The sequence below is a fragment of the Xiphophorus couchianus genome, chromosome 9 (assembly GCF_001444195.1).
Source record: "Xiphophorus couchianus chromosome 9, X_couchianus-1.0, whole genome shotgun sequence".
Lineage (NCBI taxonomy): Eukaryota > Metazoa > Chordata > Actinopteri > Cyprinodontiformes > Poeciliidae > Xiphophorus > Xiphophorus couchianus.
Genome location: NC_040236.1, coordinates 15,644,668 through 15,662,761, shown reverse-complemented (window position 1 = coordinate 15,662,761; position 18,094 = coordinate 15,644,668). Strand labels below are relative to the sequence as shown.

Here is an 18,094-nt window from a genome sequence, read left to right as displayed (position 1 = left end):
CTCTTCCTGTTTGGATGAGGAAAAATGCCGATTATGACATGAACTTTTCATAGTCCCTACAGGAAAAAACACAATTGGAAATGTTATGCTTCAAGCTTGTTTTCTAGAACATTTTTATTTTTGCAAGTACATAGACATGTATGTTATCTTTTAAGGTATTTTTTTCTCAGAATATTTACCATGTAGCAATTCTGCTTGCAACTAAGCCTGTCATGTAATGTTTTCACAGATTCACTTTTTGAAATCTTCTTGCTCACATGACTGTCACATGTTATTAAAAATGCAGCTTTTTAAATATTCTGATAAAGAGCCAAATGTTTGAAACTTTAGCTTGGTACTGCAAAGTGTTGCAACCAGCGGAGTCTGCATGTGTGCAAGACCATTTTGTTCATTTAAGATATTTTTTATTCAGCAACAGCAACATGAGCAACAGCCATGTTTTATTGGGGTGCACATGTGTGTGCTTCCTGCCATAGTTCTTCTATTTGGAGAATTAAAAAAATGCTGAATATGACCCAGTAATTTTCCCCACAGTCAATTTGGAGCAGTTTCTTCTAAAGACACAGAATAACTTCAACCCTATTAGGGGAGGCATATACAGTAAAGTCTTGGAAAGGAATCTTCTTAACTGAGCCAGAATCTTGCAGACTGGCTTTAGAGCAACAAAGAAGTGGCTTAAAAGAATCACATAAAACTCATAAAGTTGTCATGAAACGTCAAGTTTTTAGAGACTTTATGCAAAGAGGAGTGGGCCAGGATTCCTCCTGAGATGTGTTCAAACCTTGTGGACAACTTTAAAAAAACACCTGCTGTGTTGGCAAGTAAGGTTTTTCTAAGAATTAGGTCACATTTTGCAAATACCTACTTTACCTAATGATATGCAGATCATTTATTAATTCATGCATTGTATTTTTTAAGAATTCTCGCTGATGCTGTCATTCTTAAAAAATGAAAATATTATACAAATGACAAACTATTCACTTCAGTGTGATCAGATGCCTATTTCAACCATTGAATATTATTGGAAAATGAGTCATTGTGCCTGGAAGAATGTACAAGGAGTAAAAATGCAACATTATTGGCCTACATGTAGACAGACAGAAGCAGACTAAACAGTATTTGTTGTTTAGATAACAGACTAGCATGTTTGACTATGTGCATTTAAAGTAAATTGATATTTGCCAGCAACACAGACTCCTTAATCCTTGAAGACGGGGAGTTTATATTTAGAGCCAAAAACTTCATGTGAAGACTTGCATGCTGACCTAGAAATATTTGTCATCCAGCTTGAATAAGCTTAATTATGGACACAGCTGCAGGCATGAATGGTTATCTTTAAAATTGGAATGGTAATTATTAGGGAACATTAGATACCTCAAGGGCCTCTTTAGTTGTTTTTATGATTTAATGAATTTTTTATCCACTTTCTCAAAATGAAAACGAGTTTCTTGTATTGAACCAGAAGAAAAAAGCTTGTAAAGATTCCCACAGTCCTTACCTGTAATGTTGAGATAGTGCAGCCCTATCAGGGGCGATCTGCTCTGTGTTTCAGTGGCTGGCTTGCTGTGCTTGTGTGCTCTCTGATTAATGAGTGTGCCGTTTATCCTCCGCAGACTGCCATTCGAGCAAGATGTTGAACATGGAAACGTGGCCCACTTGGGTGACTGCGATGGTAAGAGGACCGATTCTTTGTCAGTTTACATAGACATGTGAAGGTAAATGGCATTTCATGTATTTCCCAGATGTTTGCATGACTTTCTCAGTTCAAACAAAAAGACAAGAGGAGGAAATTTGGTAGCACTTTATTTGACGGAAATCATGATCTGACATAAATTTATTATAAAAGTATTACTGATTAAACTTTAGCTTTAATAGCATAAATATACATCATTTTTAAAGTTGAATCAGTAAAGCTTTTATAGTAAATTTATGTCAGATCATGATTTCTTGGTAAATGACAAGTTGTTATAACAAAGACATTTTGAATAATGTCAACTTTGCATTAAAAGTTTCATGATTTACCGAATGACACTTTATGACAACAGTCATAAATATTCATGAAGACTTACTCATGTTCATGACGATGTTATGTCATGTTCATGACGGCGTCATGACAGACTTATCCACAATCTGTCAAATAAAGTGTTATCGGAAATTTTAACTTGGCTAATGTGGTGTGAAAATGCACAAATAACTTTAAAAACAAGTTCCAGTTCTCTTTGGTGCCTTGTAGTGCGTTGTTTCTCTGCAGAGCAAACATCAAAATTTAACATAACACCCTTCTGGTCTCAGTTTGTCCTATAGCATAAAGAACAATTTTGCTTTTATTTTGTTGTTTGTATCTGCTTTGTGCCAGGCTCTACTTTATCTACAAGTAATTAATTATGTAAAACGCCAGCCTTTTTTTCTTTCTTGTGCATCATTATGAAAATAGAAGCTGATTTAAAGCAAAGCATAATCTCTGCTGTAGATACGCAGAGGTTTTTAGGATGCTCCCCTGACATCCTCTCTCTTTGATCTTAGTGCTAATTCCAAAGCATGCAAATTAATCCATCTCTTGTGAAAGTTTCCTGAGTTTATGTGCCATGCTCCTGGAGAAAAGAGAGATAAATATTTCAGAGAGGGTGCTCGTGTACAAGTCTAATCCAGCTTTAGATGGGTGCTCCTTTTGATGCTGTGCTCTCACTTCAGATCTGCTGACCACTGAACCACGGGGGGGGGGGGTGAACCCTGTAATCGAGGGTCGGCGCTCAGTCTGCATGTGGTGAAAATTGACTAGTTTTTCATCTTCACTAAGCCCACGTGTATTCATTTTACGAAACAAGCGAGGAACATTAATAAAAATGTTGGCCTTACTTCTAAAGAGCTGCCAAACGGTCTTCACCCTGTGTCTAACACAGATAGTCTTATAAAAGGTTTCAGTGCTTTTAGCAATACATTTAATTCTGATAAAAATGTGACACATTAATTTCTACACAGATGAACCTCCAGATAAACAGATATATATGCAAAACTTATTTATCTCTTAAGATTTGTGGTATTTTCACTACTACAGCCATTACTGGGAGATGAGCGTAATTAGGCTTTAGCTATTTGTATACATAGTCCTCTACAAATTCAACACTGGAACAACCTCTTTTTTTCCTTTTATAGTTTCATCCAAAGTTTGCATATATAACAAAATGTAATAATTATGTTAGAAAAGCATTCTCTACATTTTATAATATGGTGACACTGCAACTTATGATTTAATTTTAAAGACGGGTGAATTTGTTAGATATAAACTCAGAACTGCTACAATTTGTACCGTAGTATCATTGGTAGGATCAGTCAGTATTCTTGATTTGCAACCTTACATGTTTTTACTGTAGCATGTCGCTATGCAAGTGCACTCTTCACAATGGGTAGCTCTTTTTTCAACCAACACAGATTTAACTACAGTAAACATGCGTACATTTACTGCTCAAACTTATCTTCATTGATAAATTTTTCATGAGATAGAGACTTTTGCAAAATACATTTCAATACATTTACTGTATTATTTTTTAGAAAGTCATATTTCAATTAAATTTTAACATTTATCAACACTTGTGGTATTATAGTCTCCATACTTATATACAAATGTTACAATAGTTCAGAAAAGTAGTGGCATATTTAACTTTGTCGATGTAAGTGTAATCTAACCGCGAGAGGATGCACACACAACAGATGACTAAGAAACACGAGAAAAGACAACTCTTACTTTAGTAGAAAGTTGCTAAACTTCATCCTGTGAATCTAATCACAGCAGCTGTTCAGTACTAAATAGAGCACAGTTTAAAGGCTGAATGTGTTTGTGTACCTGTAAGGTCTAGCAGTGGAGCATGAAAAAAAACCTCAAGAAGAATAATTGTTTAGGGACAGACAAGCATAGGAAGATTCCCAGAATTAAACAAAACATGTTTCCCTCTTGTAACATGCTTTTACAGTGCTTAAAATTATTTATTTCAACCTAAAAGTTTGTTTCTAAAACAAAATGGGACAGACATCTCTCTAAATATCTTGTAGTGTCTTAGCAAATGGGCCAAAAAGTCATGAGAGTTAAAAAAAAGTTTAAATAATTTAAGTTGGCTGCCATATAATTAAATGCTTATTGGTTCTACCTGGACCACTTTTCATCTTTACTTGATCTAAAAGAACAGATTAATGAAAAACAGTAAATACAGTGAGAAAACCTTAATGTTCAGACAGTGGAGGCAGATATAATTGATCAAAACAAAGGAATGTGTACTTATTATTTTATATCTGCTGTAAAATTCCACCTGTGGGTTCCTGGTCTTACATTTCTGTTGCTGATCAAAAGTAATGGGTTTATAGCCTTGTTCTGATATCCCAAATGTAAACGTGAAAATCCTTCCTTTCTGTACACAATGTTTTTACTGCTGGAGAGTAACACCTGTCAATCCTCTGCAGTTACACCTGCGATAAAAGTAAACGTTTCTCAGCAGTTAAAACAATTTTGTGAACTGAAGGACAGGAAGCTTCCTGATAAATTCTCATAATTTGGAAAAATTGGCCCTGTGAAGGAAAAACGCCCCAAAATACAGAATCAAACGGACCTTCTTGCAAACATTTTCACATAGCCCTCAAGAAAAAATGTCTACAGTGGATCGGCAGGTGAGACAATGTGCAAATGATGTAATTTTCCAGATCATTGACTCAGAACAAGCAAGTGGGCATGCTGCTAAGATCTGGCACTCATATCTCTTTCTGTTTAGTTTCAGATTTAAACACATAAACTCTTCTTGACGCCCACGAGCAGGTGAAGAGCTCTACTCTCTACCGGTCTTTTAGCAATAACACCTAAAGATGTTCTGCTCACTGGACCTCGGTTTGAGGAATATTCAGGCTCAGTTTGCAGCCATTAAAAAGGCTTTAACTGAAAAAAATCTACAGCAGTGTGAACTATTGTTCACAACACCTTTTGCTTAGTTGTTGTGAGATATTATAATAACCTTAATCTCATGGGCTATGACCCATTTTCACGTCAAATATCAATTTAAATGTGACACTTCGCCTTGGATGCTCATGTTCTTCTTGTTAATGCTCTCTGTTTGGCTGAGATCTTTACTGCACACACAATCTTCAGTCAGAGGAAGACAGAGGCACAGCTTCAAGAAGGTTGTTATGACAGACTGTCACTGACACCACTAAGACTTTGAAAACTGTCTGCTCTCTCTCTCTGGGTCTGTCTCTGAGCTCCTATTTATTACGGGGTTGTTCTTCATGCATTCAGGACACACATACTCTGCATCTTTGTACCTGTAAACACCTTCACACCAGATTTGTCCACATTAGCACAAGCTCTTTGAAATATTTCCTGCTGAATTTTTCATGTCTCCTGTATTTGGCTCATTTCACCTGTCTGTATCTTGACCCACCAGATGAAAGCAGAGTCTGGCTGGTTTATCTCTCTTTTGGAAAATTTCAGCAAACTCGTTTTCCCTCCGTTTGCAAGAATTTTTTTTTTCGTCTGTGACTGACTCTGTCTGCCTCTCAAACTAAATGTTCTCTCCCTCTGGCTTCCAGTCACTATTCAAAAGCCCAGTATTTGTAACATAAAATAAGCCAACTAAAAACAAGCATCAGTCTCCCAAGTTAATCACTTAGCAAATCTAGGTAAAAAATAAAAGCAATTAAAACATTTTTCTACTTGATACATTTATCCAAACTGCGAACATTTGTTTTAAAATCTTTGCTTGGTGGCTCTGTAGGTTGTTCATTATCAATTTGATTAATATTATATTTCTATTTTAGCTTTGCTTCCTTTATCTTCAGATTAAAATTTTATGTGGTGGGATGTTTCATTTATAAACATGAGAACCTTTGGTTGAATCCACTTATTCTTCCTTTGAAAACTCTACTTGGAACTAATATACAAAAACAAAACAAAACCCTAAAGATTAGGGATTAGGTACCAAGTCGCAGTCATGCATTTTATTGAAATAAATGTTGTGGATATGATTAAAAACCCAATAATTGGACAAAGGCAAAACATTTAATCAGTTTCATATAAATCTAGATTAGTATTGGGATTGTGTCCCATTTCACCAGTCTCCTATGGCTGCTTTGGCTGTTGCACGTTTTGCCCGAATCAAGGTTTCTAAATGTTTGCCTCAATATGTTTATAGCTAACAGGTCAACATATGCACATGATTTCCAACTACCTGTCATCTAAAACTGTTTTTTTTTTTAAGAAAAATGTCACTTGACACATACGGTGGCAGCTCAAGGTGAGCTGACATCATCCTGCTGAGCATATTTTTATGCTAACCTAAAGCTTCCATGTTCGCACTCCATTATGACTCATTGATAACCGGCGTCTTCCTTTATTTCTGTGGTTCCAGGTAATGTTAAAGGTGTGGGGAAGACTTTCTGAAAAAGCTGTACGTAATAAACTTAGTGTTTCGCTTTGAGTGCCATGAAGTTTAATGACTGGAGTTTCCTTTTCCAACGCAGTTAGCATAGTCACATCACACAGACAGAATGGCAATCACAGCAGTCAAGAGTCTCCCTTCACTGTCATTGTACAGGATGCAAAACCCTACGATAAATTTGGAGAACTTCTTAAATATCTGTTGACTAATTTTGAAAGCTGTGCACAAAAAAAATCGTTGTGACCTTAGAACAGGCATGTCCAAAGTCCGGCCCGAGGGCCAATCACGGCCCGCGGTCAGATTTCATACGGCCCGCAGCTTCGGTCTTATAATGTATTATTTATGGCCCGCCTGCACTGTGAAACAGAATAAATAAATCATAAAACTTGAAACTGTAATTCCTCCTTTCACCAAATGGTGGCAGCACCACTTTAATACTATCAGTCTCTGCCTCCGTGCAGCGAACCGCTCTCCACTCATTTCTGCCATGGCCACTGCAAAGAAAACAAGTTTACAGTGAAGGCTGCCGCTTTCAAGAGAGATGGGAATTACAATACTTCTTCACTGAAAATCAGGACAATTGTGCTTGTCTAATTTGTAATGAGACGGTTGCCTTGTTTAAGGATTTCAACGTAAAAGGACACTACCAGACTAAACATGCTAACACATACAACAAGCTAACAGGAAGTGACCGTGCTGAAAAAGTGAAGCAGCTCCAAGCTGCACTGGCATCACAACAGCAATTTCTTTGGGCCTGTGAGTCAAAAGAAAATACCACCAAAGCAAGCTACGATGTTAATGTTAATAGCTAAACATGGCAAACCTTTTACTGGAGGTACATTTATCAAAGACTGTGTTATGAAAATGGTGGAGAACATTTTGCCCTGAGAAGAAGCAAGAATTTGAGAAAAATGTTTGCCTGGCAGTAACAGTGTGGCACTGAGAGTTGAGGACATGAAACTGAGTGTTTTGAACGGCAACGTCTGTCACTATCAGCAGTGAAGAGCCAAAAGAACATTTATGCACTTGGATTTATGGCACTTATTTTTATTAAACTCTTGAGTAAGATTTGGTTATTACTGTTGATGTTATGAACCTGTAGATGTGACAAACTATTACTTTCTGAAAGATATTGTAAATGACAAGAGCAAAATTCACTTGTTTTAAGATTTAGTAATAACAGACAACTTTGCATTACTTATAACTCCTGTTTAAAATGTTCTTGAGGCAAAGATATTTTTAAACTCATGTAAATTTAAGGTATTTCATACAGTTTGTTCAATGTTATCTGACTCCAGATATGAATGAAAGGCAGAATTTGTGTTTTTAGAGTTGTTCTCATTTGCCTGAGTGGCTTATATTTGGTTATTTTGTCATTTGAAAAATAAAGATAATTGTGACAATGAAAATTGTTTTATAACGGTGTGTATTTGCATAAAACGTTTGTAGTTAAAAAATGTCCGAACAAACTATTGGCCCCCGGGCATCTTCACTTTATCAAATCTGGCCCTCTTTGCAAAAAGTTTGGACACCCCTGCCTTAGAAGGATGCTGTGCACAGTCACATTTTGGGTTTAAAAAATATGAAATAACACAGAGTTCAACTACTGAATGTTTAGGAGTTGAGTTAACCCATTTAAACCCACCGGTCACAATAGTGACCAAGAAATTAATTTTATTTTCAAGGACTCCAAAAAGCTTACTGATTTAATTTTCAGTTGACGTTCAGCAAATATTGAAAGTTTAGAGTGTTTAGATAAGGATTATCACAAGGTTTTAAGCTAAATTTTAAAATAAAACTCCATCACAGAGGTTCTTTTGGCAAGTAGTTCTTGTTTTTCTTAATAAAGTCCTTGAGGTTAGGTTGGTTATATTTAAGTTTTGGAACTCATACTTATGTTTTTTATTGAAAGTCTATTACTGCAAAATGTAGTTTTGCCTCGTTTGCTTTCCCTGTGCCTCTGCTTTTACTCATTTCTCTGCCATCTCAGTCGGGGCTGCACTGATTTCAGAGCAGTCTTGTCGTCGGACCACAAAGGGAGATGGATGGACGGCCTTACTTAGAGCCCAGCTAACTGTCTCCCCTCTCGCTTTAAACAGGGAGAAGCAGTTGCTGGAGGGAGAATCGATTTTCATCTCCTTTCTGGCTGATGGCAGGCGAATAGATTTCAAGGGTGATGCTGCAAGGGGAAAGGAATGGGGCTGAGAAGAGCAAGAGTGGAGAGGGAAGGGTGGGTAAATCAAATCGAAGAGTAAAGGGCAGAGCAAAAAGGAATGAGGAAGAGATTGAGAGATCATAGGACGAAGGAAAACTTTGAGGTTTGAAAGTGGCTCAGGTGATAAGATGTATGAATATTGAAACGTGGTGGTGAGCGGACAGGAAGAGCGAGGTTACAGAAAATAATACGAGGAAGTCGAGGGATGGATGAAAGATTTTCACTTATCACATTTGTGTGTTTGTACTTTTTGCTCAGTTTTCATATGTAATTATAGATTACTGATGGTACCATGAAAACTGAATCTTCTTTCTGAAATGTGTCTTCTTTCGTTCAAGTTTGATGAAAAAAATTGAGAGTACTTTTCAAATAATAATTTTTTAAGGGGAACATAAGCTATCTGATTCAACCTGAAGAACAAAAGCAGCACAACATACCCCAATTTAAAGAAACCCAAGAATAAGAAACAGAAGTCATTGACATCTATAAGCTCCACTAGGGGTTACAAATCTATTTTTAATGCTTTTGAGCTCCATTTTACTCAATGTTCATTTTACTGAAACATACATATCTATGAAAAGTAAAATCAGAGAAACTAATCATTTTAAGTGATATATATACACTCCAATGGGGTCACAGCCAGTGAAAAGGGTTGGGGCATAACGTTTTTACACAAAGCAAGGTTGGTTAAAACATATGATTTTTTTGCCCCACTCAGGTTATCTTTGATATTAAAATCTTTATGACAATTTAAGACTTATAAAAGAACTAAAACCATATGAATTCTATGGAAATAGTTTTTCACAGCACTGTAATTAGTTAAATGCCACACTCTTCCTCAGCATGTCTGTGTTGTTAGCCAGACGACTTTTTGTACTCTTGGATCAGCTTAGAAAAGCTCACGGTTTGCTTTTGGAACCTGCCTCCTGACTTCTAAGAGTAAAGAAAGCTGCAGGGAGGCGAGAGCAGCATCTGTTTTCAAAACCATTCAGTCAGGGCACAATGACAAATGGGCTACGAGTGCCACCGCCATCTCCTGTGTCACAACACTGCCACTGGCCTCCTCAGATGGCCTACTGCCAGGCTGTAACTTTGTCAAGTCGGTGTAAGCCACCTGCTTCATCTCCTCTTAATCTCCCACGTTTGCTGCACCTCTCTTTATTTCTTTCAAATTGTGAAGGTTGCATCATTCAGTTTTGTTTAATATTTCACAAAAAAAAATGACAATGCTGTTCTTTACTACATCACTGAAGGAATGTCTTTCTGCTGCATCAGAAGACCACAGAGAAGGATCAGTTACATAATGGGAAACTGAGGGAGTTGGGTATTGACTTGTGGTTACAAGCGACGCTAATGCATTTACTGGACGCTAAAGCAACTCGCCTTACCCCCGCTTTCCAACACAGCCAGATATTAGGATGTAGAAGACATGCCCTTCCTCTAAACCTAATTTGATCAGAGAATACTTTAGAAGCATAAAATCCAGTTGAGACAAAAGGTTGTGGGAGTTACAGTCCTGATGAAAGAGAGAAGTTTGGTGAAATGTCTGGATTCAATTATGTGCGTGTTTGTGCATAATGTATTGTAAGTCTGTTACTCTCTGGCTATTGCATCGCTTAAATTACTGGGAGCATGTTTGGTTGGTATTATTATGGTCCAAACCAACATGCACATATGGCTATGAATGAGGTAATATAAGCAGAAATGGCAAACCATGTTTTATTTACAGCAGTAAAGACTCAAGAAGTTCAAAAATATATAAAAAAGACAGTTTTGCTTAACAGGTTCCCTTTAAAATGGATATAAAAACTAAAACTAAATTCAAAACTAGTATTTCTTTTTTTCCCCTTCAAGGGGCTTTTTTTTTACACCCGGAAAAAATAAAGAAACGCCTTATGATTCTCATTTACTCCTGTTGACATTGTTTTTCTCCTTCTAATAAAATATTAATCTTTTAATCTATTAATCCCTTTCCGTAATCAGGTCTGGGCTCTGCATGGACTGTTCATGTGTTGAACACTTTTGAATGTAGCACAGATTAGTTGGTCAGCTTGTTTGGATTCTACATTTTCAGTATTATGTGTGGGAGAGTTTATTTTCATATGTGTAGATGAAAGGTAATTCAGATTAATGTCCCCAGCAGCACCTGATACAATCCACCATTTGTTTGCTCAATAAATTACATAATTTGTCAAATGTAGAGTCAGAAAATCTGCTAATATTGGCAGTTCTAACTTAAATAAAAATCAAGTTACACTTCTCATTCTTTTTTGTACATAACATTGCACACTATAAATTAGAGATAATAGATGTGAGTTATTTCATAGTGGCTTCTTACAAAAATTAGAAAACAGAGCCCAACCAAATTGGTGAGTTTAACAATCTTACAGCAGTGTAAATAAAAGATCAGCAGTAGTGTAGTTTTCAACACTGAAATGTATGAAATAAATGACCAAAGAAAAAGGACGCTGTAATGAACTGACCTACATAAATACTTATGAGTCAGTACCTTGTTTGATTTTAGTCGTCTTCCTCCACCAGCTTCATTTCTTCCACCTTGTCTGCAGCAAGACCTTCGATTTGAATTGACAGGGTGTGAGTCTTTTGAATCTCTGATCTAATGGATCATCAGCCTTTCAGTCAACTTGTCCCATTTCCTCTTCCTCGTACTACTAATCTTCATCATAGCTATTAACTTTGCTATGATTACTTTCTTTTTGCGAGGCGATTGTGTTGTGCTGCATAGACACCAGGCCTTGATATCCTAACCTCGACCTCATTACTTTTCTGTAACGAGAGAAAAAGAAACGGTGCAAAAATCCTGAAAATTGCCATTTCAATTTTGTATGCACCAGTAAAACATGTCGGTGTCACCAGTATTTTAAACTGCACCTTTTATTCACAGTGGATTTAATGTCACCGATGGTTCAGGAGTCCCGACTTTGCTAACAGAAACCTCCAAGCTGTTTTTTTGTGTGTTCACACCAGCGATGAGCAAGTGTGAACATGCATGTGACAGGTGGCGTAAACTGTTTACATCGTAGTGAGTTAGCTTTGGTTCAACCATCAACAGACCATATAGGATGTCAGATCCACTTGCTGCACGTTATCGCAACATGTCGATTGGCTTCCTTCAGCTTTTGCATGTCATGACCTTTGCTGACAGGCCAATCAGTTACAGCCTAAACATGGACTGATTCCTCTGTCACACTGCCATGTTCACTCTTTTGATTTACTCTGAGGTGATAATAATTATAAAAGATAGATTTGTGTATGCAAATCTTTTATTGGGATCCTGCAATGCTACATTGGCAAAGAGCTTCATGTTCCCCGTTTTGTAGTTTAGCTATTTGTAGTTGAAGGAAATTGTCAAATTTGGTTAAAAATGTATGTGCCATTTTTTAAAAACCTTTTTCCACACTTAAATGTTTCACATCATTGATGAACTTTTCATATCAAACATAGATAAACTGAGTGAACAAAAAAGCTTTGCAAATCAACCAGGTCCTACATGAAAAATTAATTGCTCCCTAAACCTCACAACTGGTTGGCCCACAATTGGTGTCATCAACTGTCCACAAAGTATTTACAACAATGAATCACTTGCAGCAATGTGGAGTAACTGCGACCCACTTTTCTTTGCACAGAATATCAACCATTGGAGAATTTTTGACGATTAATGGCCCGTTTAAGGTCAAACCACAGCATGCTAATTAGATTCAAGTTCAGACTCTGACATTCAAAAAACCTGCTTATTCGTTGTATAGAGGTGAACTTGCTGGTGTTTTTTGGATAATCATCCTGCTGCATTACCCAAGTTTCTTTGAGCTTAATGTCACAAATTCAGGATTTTTCTTGTTGAGAGTAGAATTATGGTGCCATCGATGACAGAATTGTGTAGATCCTGAAAAACCAAGACAGCTAAAAACCATAACACTACCACTGCTGCTTTTGAGTGTAGATATGTTCTTCCTCTAAAACTTGCTGATTAATGTTCCTCACTTTGGTTTGCGTGAATCCCACAGCTTTTAAAAGGGACCTTGTAACCATTACCAGACTGATGGATTGTGGACTGATGTGTTGCTTTTTGAGACCTCTTAGATTATTTCATGTTGCCCAACAGGTTATATTTAAAGAACCAATGAAAGTGAACTAAGTTATCCAAAATATGTGGTTATTTACTGTTAATCATTCATTGTCAAAGATGGACAGTCTCTTAATCAATAATTGGAACGCAAGTGGTTAGTATTCATTCAGGCCATCTTTGTCTGATATAGTCATTTGTTTATTGATGTGAAACTTCTAAGTGAGACAAAAAAAAGAAATCTGTAAGGGGGGACATTTTACAGGCCTGTAATTTGCTAACCCAGTTGTATTAAATCAGTCTTTAATTGGTAGTAGGAGCTGATGTGTGTTTAGGAAGTGTGACCCTATAGCAGCGGGAGCATCGCAACACTTTCCTCAGATCTTTGTTGCCTCTCAGCTAATAAAAACTGAGTATAAATCACAATTGAGCCTGCCACTAAAACCCTTCCAGTCACACATTTGCCACCCGTTTGGTTTGAACTATCCGGGCTGTAATGACACAGCTAGTATTGCTGCAGTGTGGCTACAGATGGAAGCAATTATGGTGCTGTGAAAATATTTCCTGAAGAAAGGCAGTGTTTTGACTGGTTGAACAGTGGGTATGCAGTTACTCAGTAAATGAGGTCCACTGAAACATCAATGAGGTGTGAGCAGACTGGAGATTCCTCGTGGCATCACTTCAGAGCGGGTGACAATCACCACAGAGCCAGGTCACATTTTGGCTTTCTGCTGTGTGGTTTTTAATGCGTGTGGGAGGCTTCCTATAGGAAAGAAAATTAGTTGGCAAATTTACGACAGTGGGCTCATCTAATTCCTCTCTAATTGCTGCGGTCTGGGGAGAGAGGCTGGTGCTGAGGTTTAGGAGAGGGAACCGACAAAACCTACACAAAACCTTTGGATTTACATCCAAAGAACTGTGGATGTAAAGTTTTAGGTTTGCTGGTGATAAATGTGTTGTGCTTTAGCCTGAAACCCAACAGAGATGGAGAGGAAATGAAAAAGAAATAGTATAGAGGAGTTCCCCTCTTAACAAATGCTCCTTCTTCAAACACATTTGCTGTTTCACCTTCTTTTGATCTTGACTCCCTAAACTGTCACTTCACTAAGACACAACAAAACAGATAGATGGACCTGAAGCAGAATGGTTTGTGTTGAAAGGCCACAGAAGTTCACTTACAGTACCTTGAAAATGCATTCGCACTTCTTGCAATGTCCACATGTTTTTTATGTTGCACAGACTTTATTAAAGTTTATTAAGGTTTTTGTGATTGACCAACACAAAACACTGCATAAATGTGAAGTGAAAAGTAAAGGATGCATAGTGTGAAACTTTCTTCATTGCCTTATGAAACAGTGGCCTGATGAAATGTGTCCCATTTACAATTTTCTACAAGCCATGTTTAAGGGTGTAGCAAACACATGGAAGAAGACAAGGTGGTCACATGAGCTCAAAATCAAATTGTTTGGCTGACATGCAGAAAACACTGTTGATGGCAGAACAGTAATATTACACATCACCCTGAACACACCGTCCCCATGGTGACACGAGGCGACCTTCGCCTTGTATCAGAAGAGAAGAGAAGTCGTCAAGTTGTCTTGCATGTAAGATCTTAGTATTGTCATGTTCTGGATGATGGAAAAATCTACACTAATGTTTAAATTATGTGTTGGAATGACTTAAAGTGCTGACCTAAATCCAATTCAGAATCTTTCATTTGAAAAATTAAAGTGATGTTCAGAGATACTCTCCTCCCTGCCTGCCCGAACTTGACCTTTTTTTTGTAAGAAAATACATTGGGCAAAAAGCTTCTAGCTGTGAAAAGCTGGTAGAGACATTCCCCAAAAGACTTGCAAATGTAATTGTAGTGAATGATGGTTTTAGGTAAAGGTATTGCCTCTAAGGGGATAAATACAAAATTCACATCACACTTCAGATTTGTATTTTTAGAAAAAAAAAACAACAAAAATTTTTTTTTTCCTACTTTACTACTTTGCATTAGTCTTTGTTGATCTGCCACACAAAATCCCAACAAGGACCATTGAAAAATGTTGGTAATAATGTGACAAAATGTAAAAATATTCAGTGTGGAAACATTTGCAAGGGTCTGACCTTCATTTCCATCCCAATGAGCTTCAGAAAGTCTCACGAGACAAACCTGATCTTCCCCTCACTGAAATTCAAAGACATTATAGCAATCGACCTAATTTTGCTCTTTGATATATTTCTGAACCTTGTGGTGTGTGCAGTTTCTTGCATAGAGGCTTCTTTTATGAGAAAGCTGAAAAGAAGAGCAGTGGCTTGAGCTCTTGGAGAGCTTGGTGAGGTGCAAGAATTCCTGAAGGCTTCAACTCTTTCATCTGGTCTGTTCTTCTGAGTCCTTCCTTTCTCTTCACAACTTTCTCTGCACAGCATGCAACTGAGAGAACCTTGAAAAACACGAGAGGCTTGGCTTACCCTTCAGCAAGCGGCAGCCCCTTGCTGATAGATGGGTGTTTTCAAGGACTTTGTTGAAATGAGTTTGTGTGTTTTGGGCTCTGCTCAGAGTGGCCTACAGTTGCAACTCATGACCCTTAGCTCGGGTACGTAAATCCTAGATGTGATCTTGTGATTGTGAAATAAATCCTGAAATTATTGGAATGTCCCCACAGTGCTTTGTAACTTTTCAGAAGAAAGAGTTTCAGTTATATCACATTGCTTTCATAATATTTCATTTGTAAAAGCAATCATTAAATGCCGTAAAGAGTACCTTAAGGACAGTTATCAGGAAAGAAAAACATTTTCTCTGATTGCAATGCGGTAGATAAAGCAAGTTTGTTTTTTTATCTGAACCAAAAACATAGTAGTTGTTTCCTATTTGTACTTAATTAAAAAGAAAAAAAAATCTCAATTCCCTAGGGGAATGTTATATTGTTGGTGCGCACATAATTATCAGAATATACATTTTTAATTAAAATAAAATGAACTAATGCTTTGAATATTTTTTCAAAAGTCTTTAGGGCCATAGCTGTGGGCAGGAATGACCATCGGGGCTGTTTTTATTTTGCAGCAGAGCTAAACAGATCTGCAGCTGAAGAAACGTTCATGGTTTTATCATCATGTTGTGTGGAGGTTGTGCAATGTTTTCCACAATGCTTGCCAACTCCTGCCATATTCTGCTTCGAGAGAGCTCAAGGGTCTCTGTGCAGCTGTCCACACCACAGACTCAGCCTCGTTTACCTTCCGAGATTTTATTGAGTCATCTGTTCTGATGTTGCTCCACTACACAGATTATGATGAGAGAAAAACACTCAAGACCTGTTGAATATGTGCAACATCTTGCACTAAGTTTCTAATTGCGTTGAATGTTCTGCATAGACAGAACTGGTCTCTTCTTGTAGCACCATTATGCTGCTGTTTAAGGCACTCTCTACACTACTGCATTTTTTAGATTTGTCTGTCCAAGTTAGTTCAAAGTGTCCAATTAAATGAGGATTGTGTATTCCAGAACCCAAAAGAAAACAATGCCACACCAGGAGATGAGCAATCTGAGCATGGCTTGATATCAATAACAAGCCCTGCTTCACATTGTTGGGCCTTCTCTTCCTAATTCCCCAAAACCCAATAGTCACCCTGCAACAGTCCTACTTTAAATACTTAGTTTGTAGCAGATGCTAATAGATTCTGATAGGGCTCAAATTACTGCATCAAAAATAAATTAGGTTTCCCATTATTAATATTTATTAGTTGAACTAAATCCATTTAAATAGTTAAAATCTGCCAATATCCTACCCATATGATCTCAAGTGTCATTTTGTTTGTTGGCTTAAAACCACCTGTTGTTTTATTTGATGTGGCTTTAATTAAACAGTTTGTACTAGCAACGCTTTTTCAGTTCCACACTGCTGCATCGGTCCATAAATTTCTTCCAACACCAGAACCTCCTGAGTTAATCATTAAGCTGTAAGCCGAGTTCATACTTCCCAGTGGCCAACCAAAAATGTCTACAAGTCACAAACTAAAAAACAGCTTATTCAGTCATAATAAAAAAAAATAATATGCATTCCAGTGAGTCCCACTTGTGAGATTAAAAGTACATTTTGACATTAATCACCTTTGTAAAAAATACTTTTTATGAAGCCCACAGTTTTGAATTAAGAATGTTTTTGTTGGTCTGATGTAATATTCAAATCTTAAATTTTGTGTTTTCAAGCAGAAAATCATCGCAAGTAACAGAAATATACAAATCTGAAAACATCAGTCTATTATTAATCTGTTTTCTCTTAGTGAATTGAGTCATCAAAATAAGTTGACTTTTCAATAATATTCTGATGTATTGAATATGACTGTAGTATGCAAACCTTTTCAACAGGTCATTTCTTTTTATGGATTGTCTTCAATTTGAAGTGACAGCTGGATCTCCTATAATAATTGACTGTAAACCAAAATATTATTGGCTGATCAGACCATCAAACTGAATTTACTCTGCACTTCAGGGGAACAAGAATACCCCAAATGTGGCCAAACTTTGCCTTATACCTACAGACAAGAACTATAGGTCTAGATAACATGTGCTTAAATATTTTTATGTCACACATCAAAGCAGTTTTTATGAGCATACTGCCAAATTACATCAATGTGAAAATATGTTCAATATTATTTAATTTTAAGAAGTACTCATTAAACACAGAGACGGCTATATATTCATATTTTAAAAGTTTTTTTCAAAATCAGTTTTGTCAATGCTTTGTGCCACAACCAGCCCTTTAAGGACATTCGTAATCATCCTTACAAAGCAATCACATCATCACTTGGAATTTTCCAAATTATTTAAATGCATTGCAGTCTTACTGTATGTAAACTTTAAAAGTTGGATAATGTTATAAAAACTTATCTTAAAATATCTCTAGAGTTTACCGTCAATGAGCAAATGATTTTAGACAGTAACACTTACCCAAAACCCATTTTATGCTAACCTAAGCACTCAGAAGCTGTGATATATCCTATTTTCATTTCAGAGATTTCTTTTTACCTATCTATGATTATAAACCCTCCTGGGTGACAGATGTTGCACAGTTGGTAGAGGGTAGGTCTTGATGGCACTGGGAAATAGCTTAAGAGAGTCCTTTAATGTGATATGTAGGGTTCTAGGACTCTTTTTCACTCCTGTCGTAATGTTTTTCTATCACTAAAGCAAAAAACCTCCAGATGAGTTTGAATAACTCTGCATTAAGTAACTCATCCCTCTACTCTGCAGCATATCAACAACACTGCCATCCTTCTTTCCACACTTCCACTTACTCTCAGGCTTTCACTCATTCTCACGAGTCTCACTCTCTTTCCTCCACACTCTCATTGGCTTTCACCGCGTGCATGCTTCTGTTCTCTGTGGCACATCCT

The 18,094-nt window shown here is 37.0% G+C and overlaps 1 protein-coding gene across 1 annotated transcript in view; it reads left to right on the top strand.

The window, feature by feature from the left end:
- The window catches only part of sema6bb (sema domain, transmembrane domain (TM), and cytoplasmic domain, (semaphorin) 6Bb), a 183,217-nt gene that overhangs the window by 144,584 nt on the left and 20,539 nt on the right, over window positions 1–18,094 (top strand). The window contains exon 16 of the mRNA XM_028027955.1: window positions 1,614–1,672. Within this exon, the coding sequence (XP_027883756.1) occupies window positions 1,614–1,672 (59 nt within the window). The remainder of the gene's footprint in view (window positions 1–1,613; window positions 1,673–18,094) is intronic.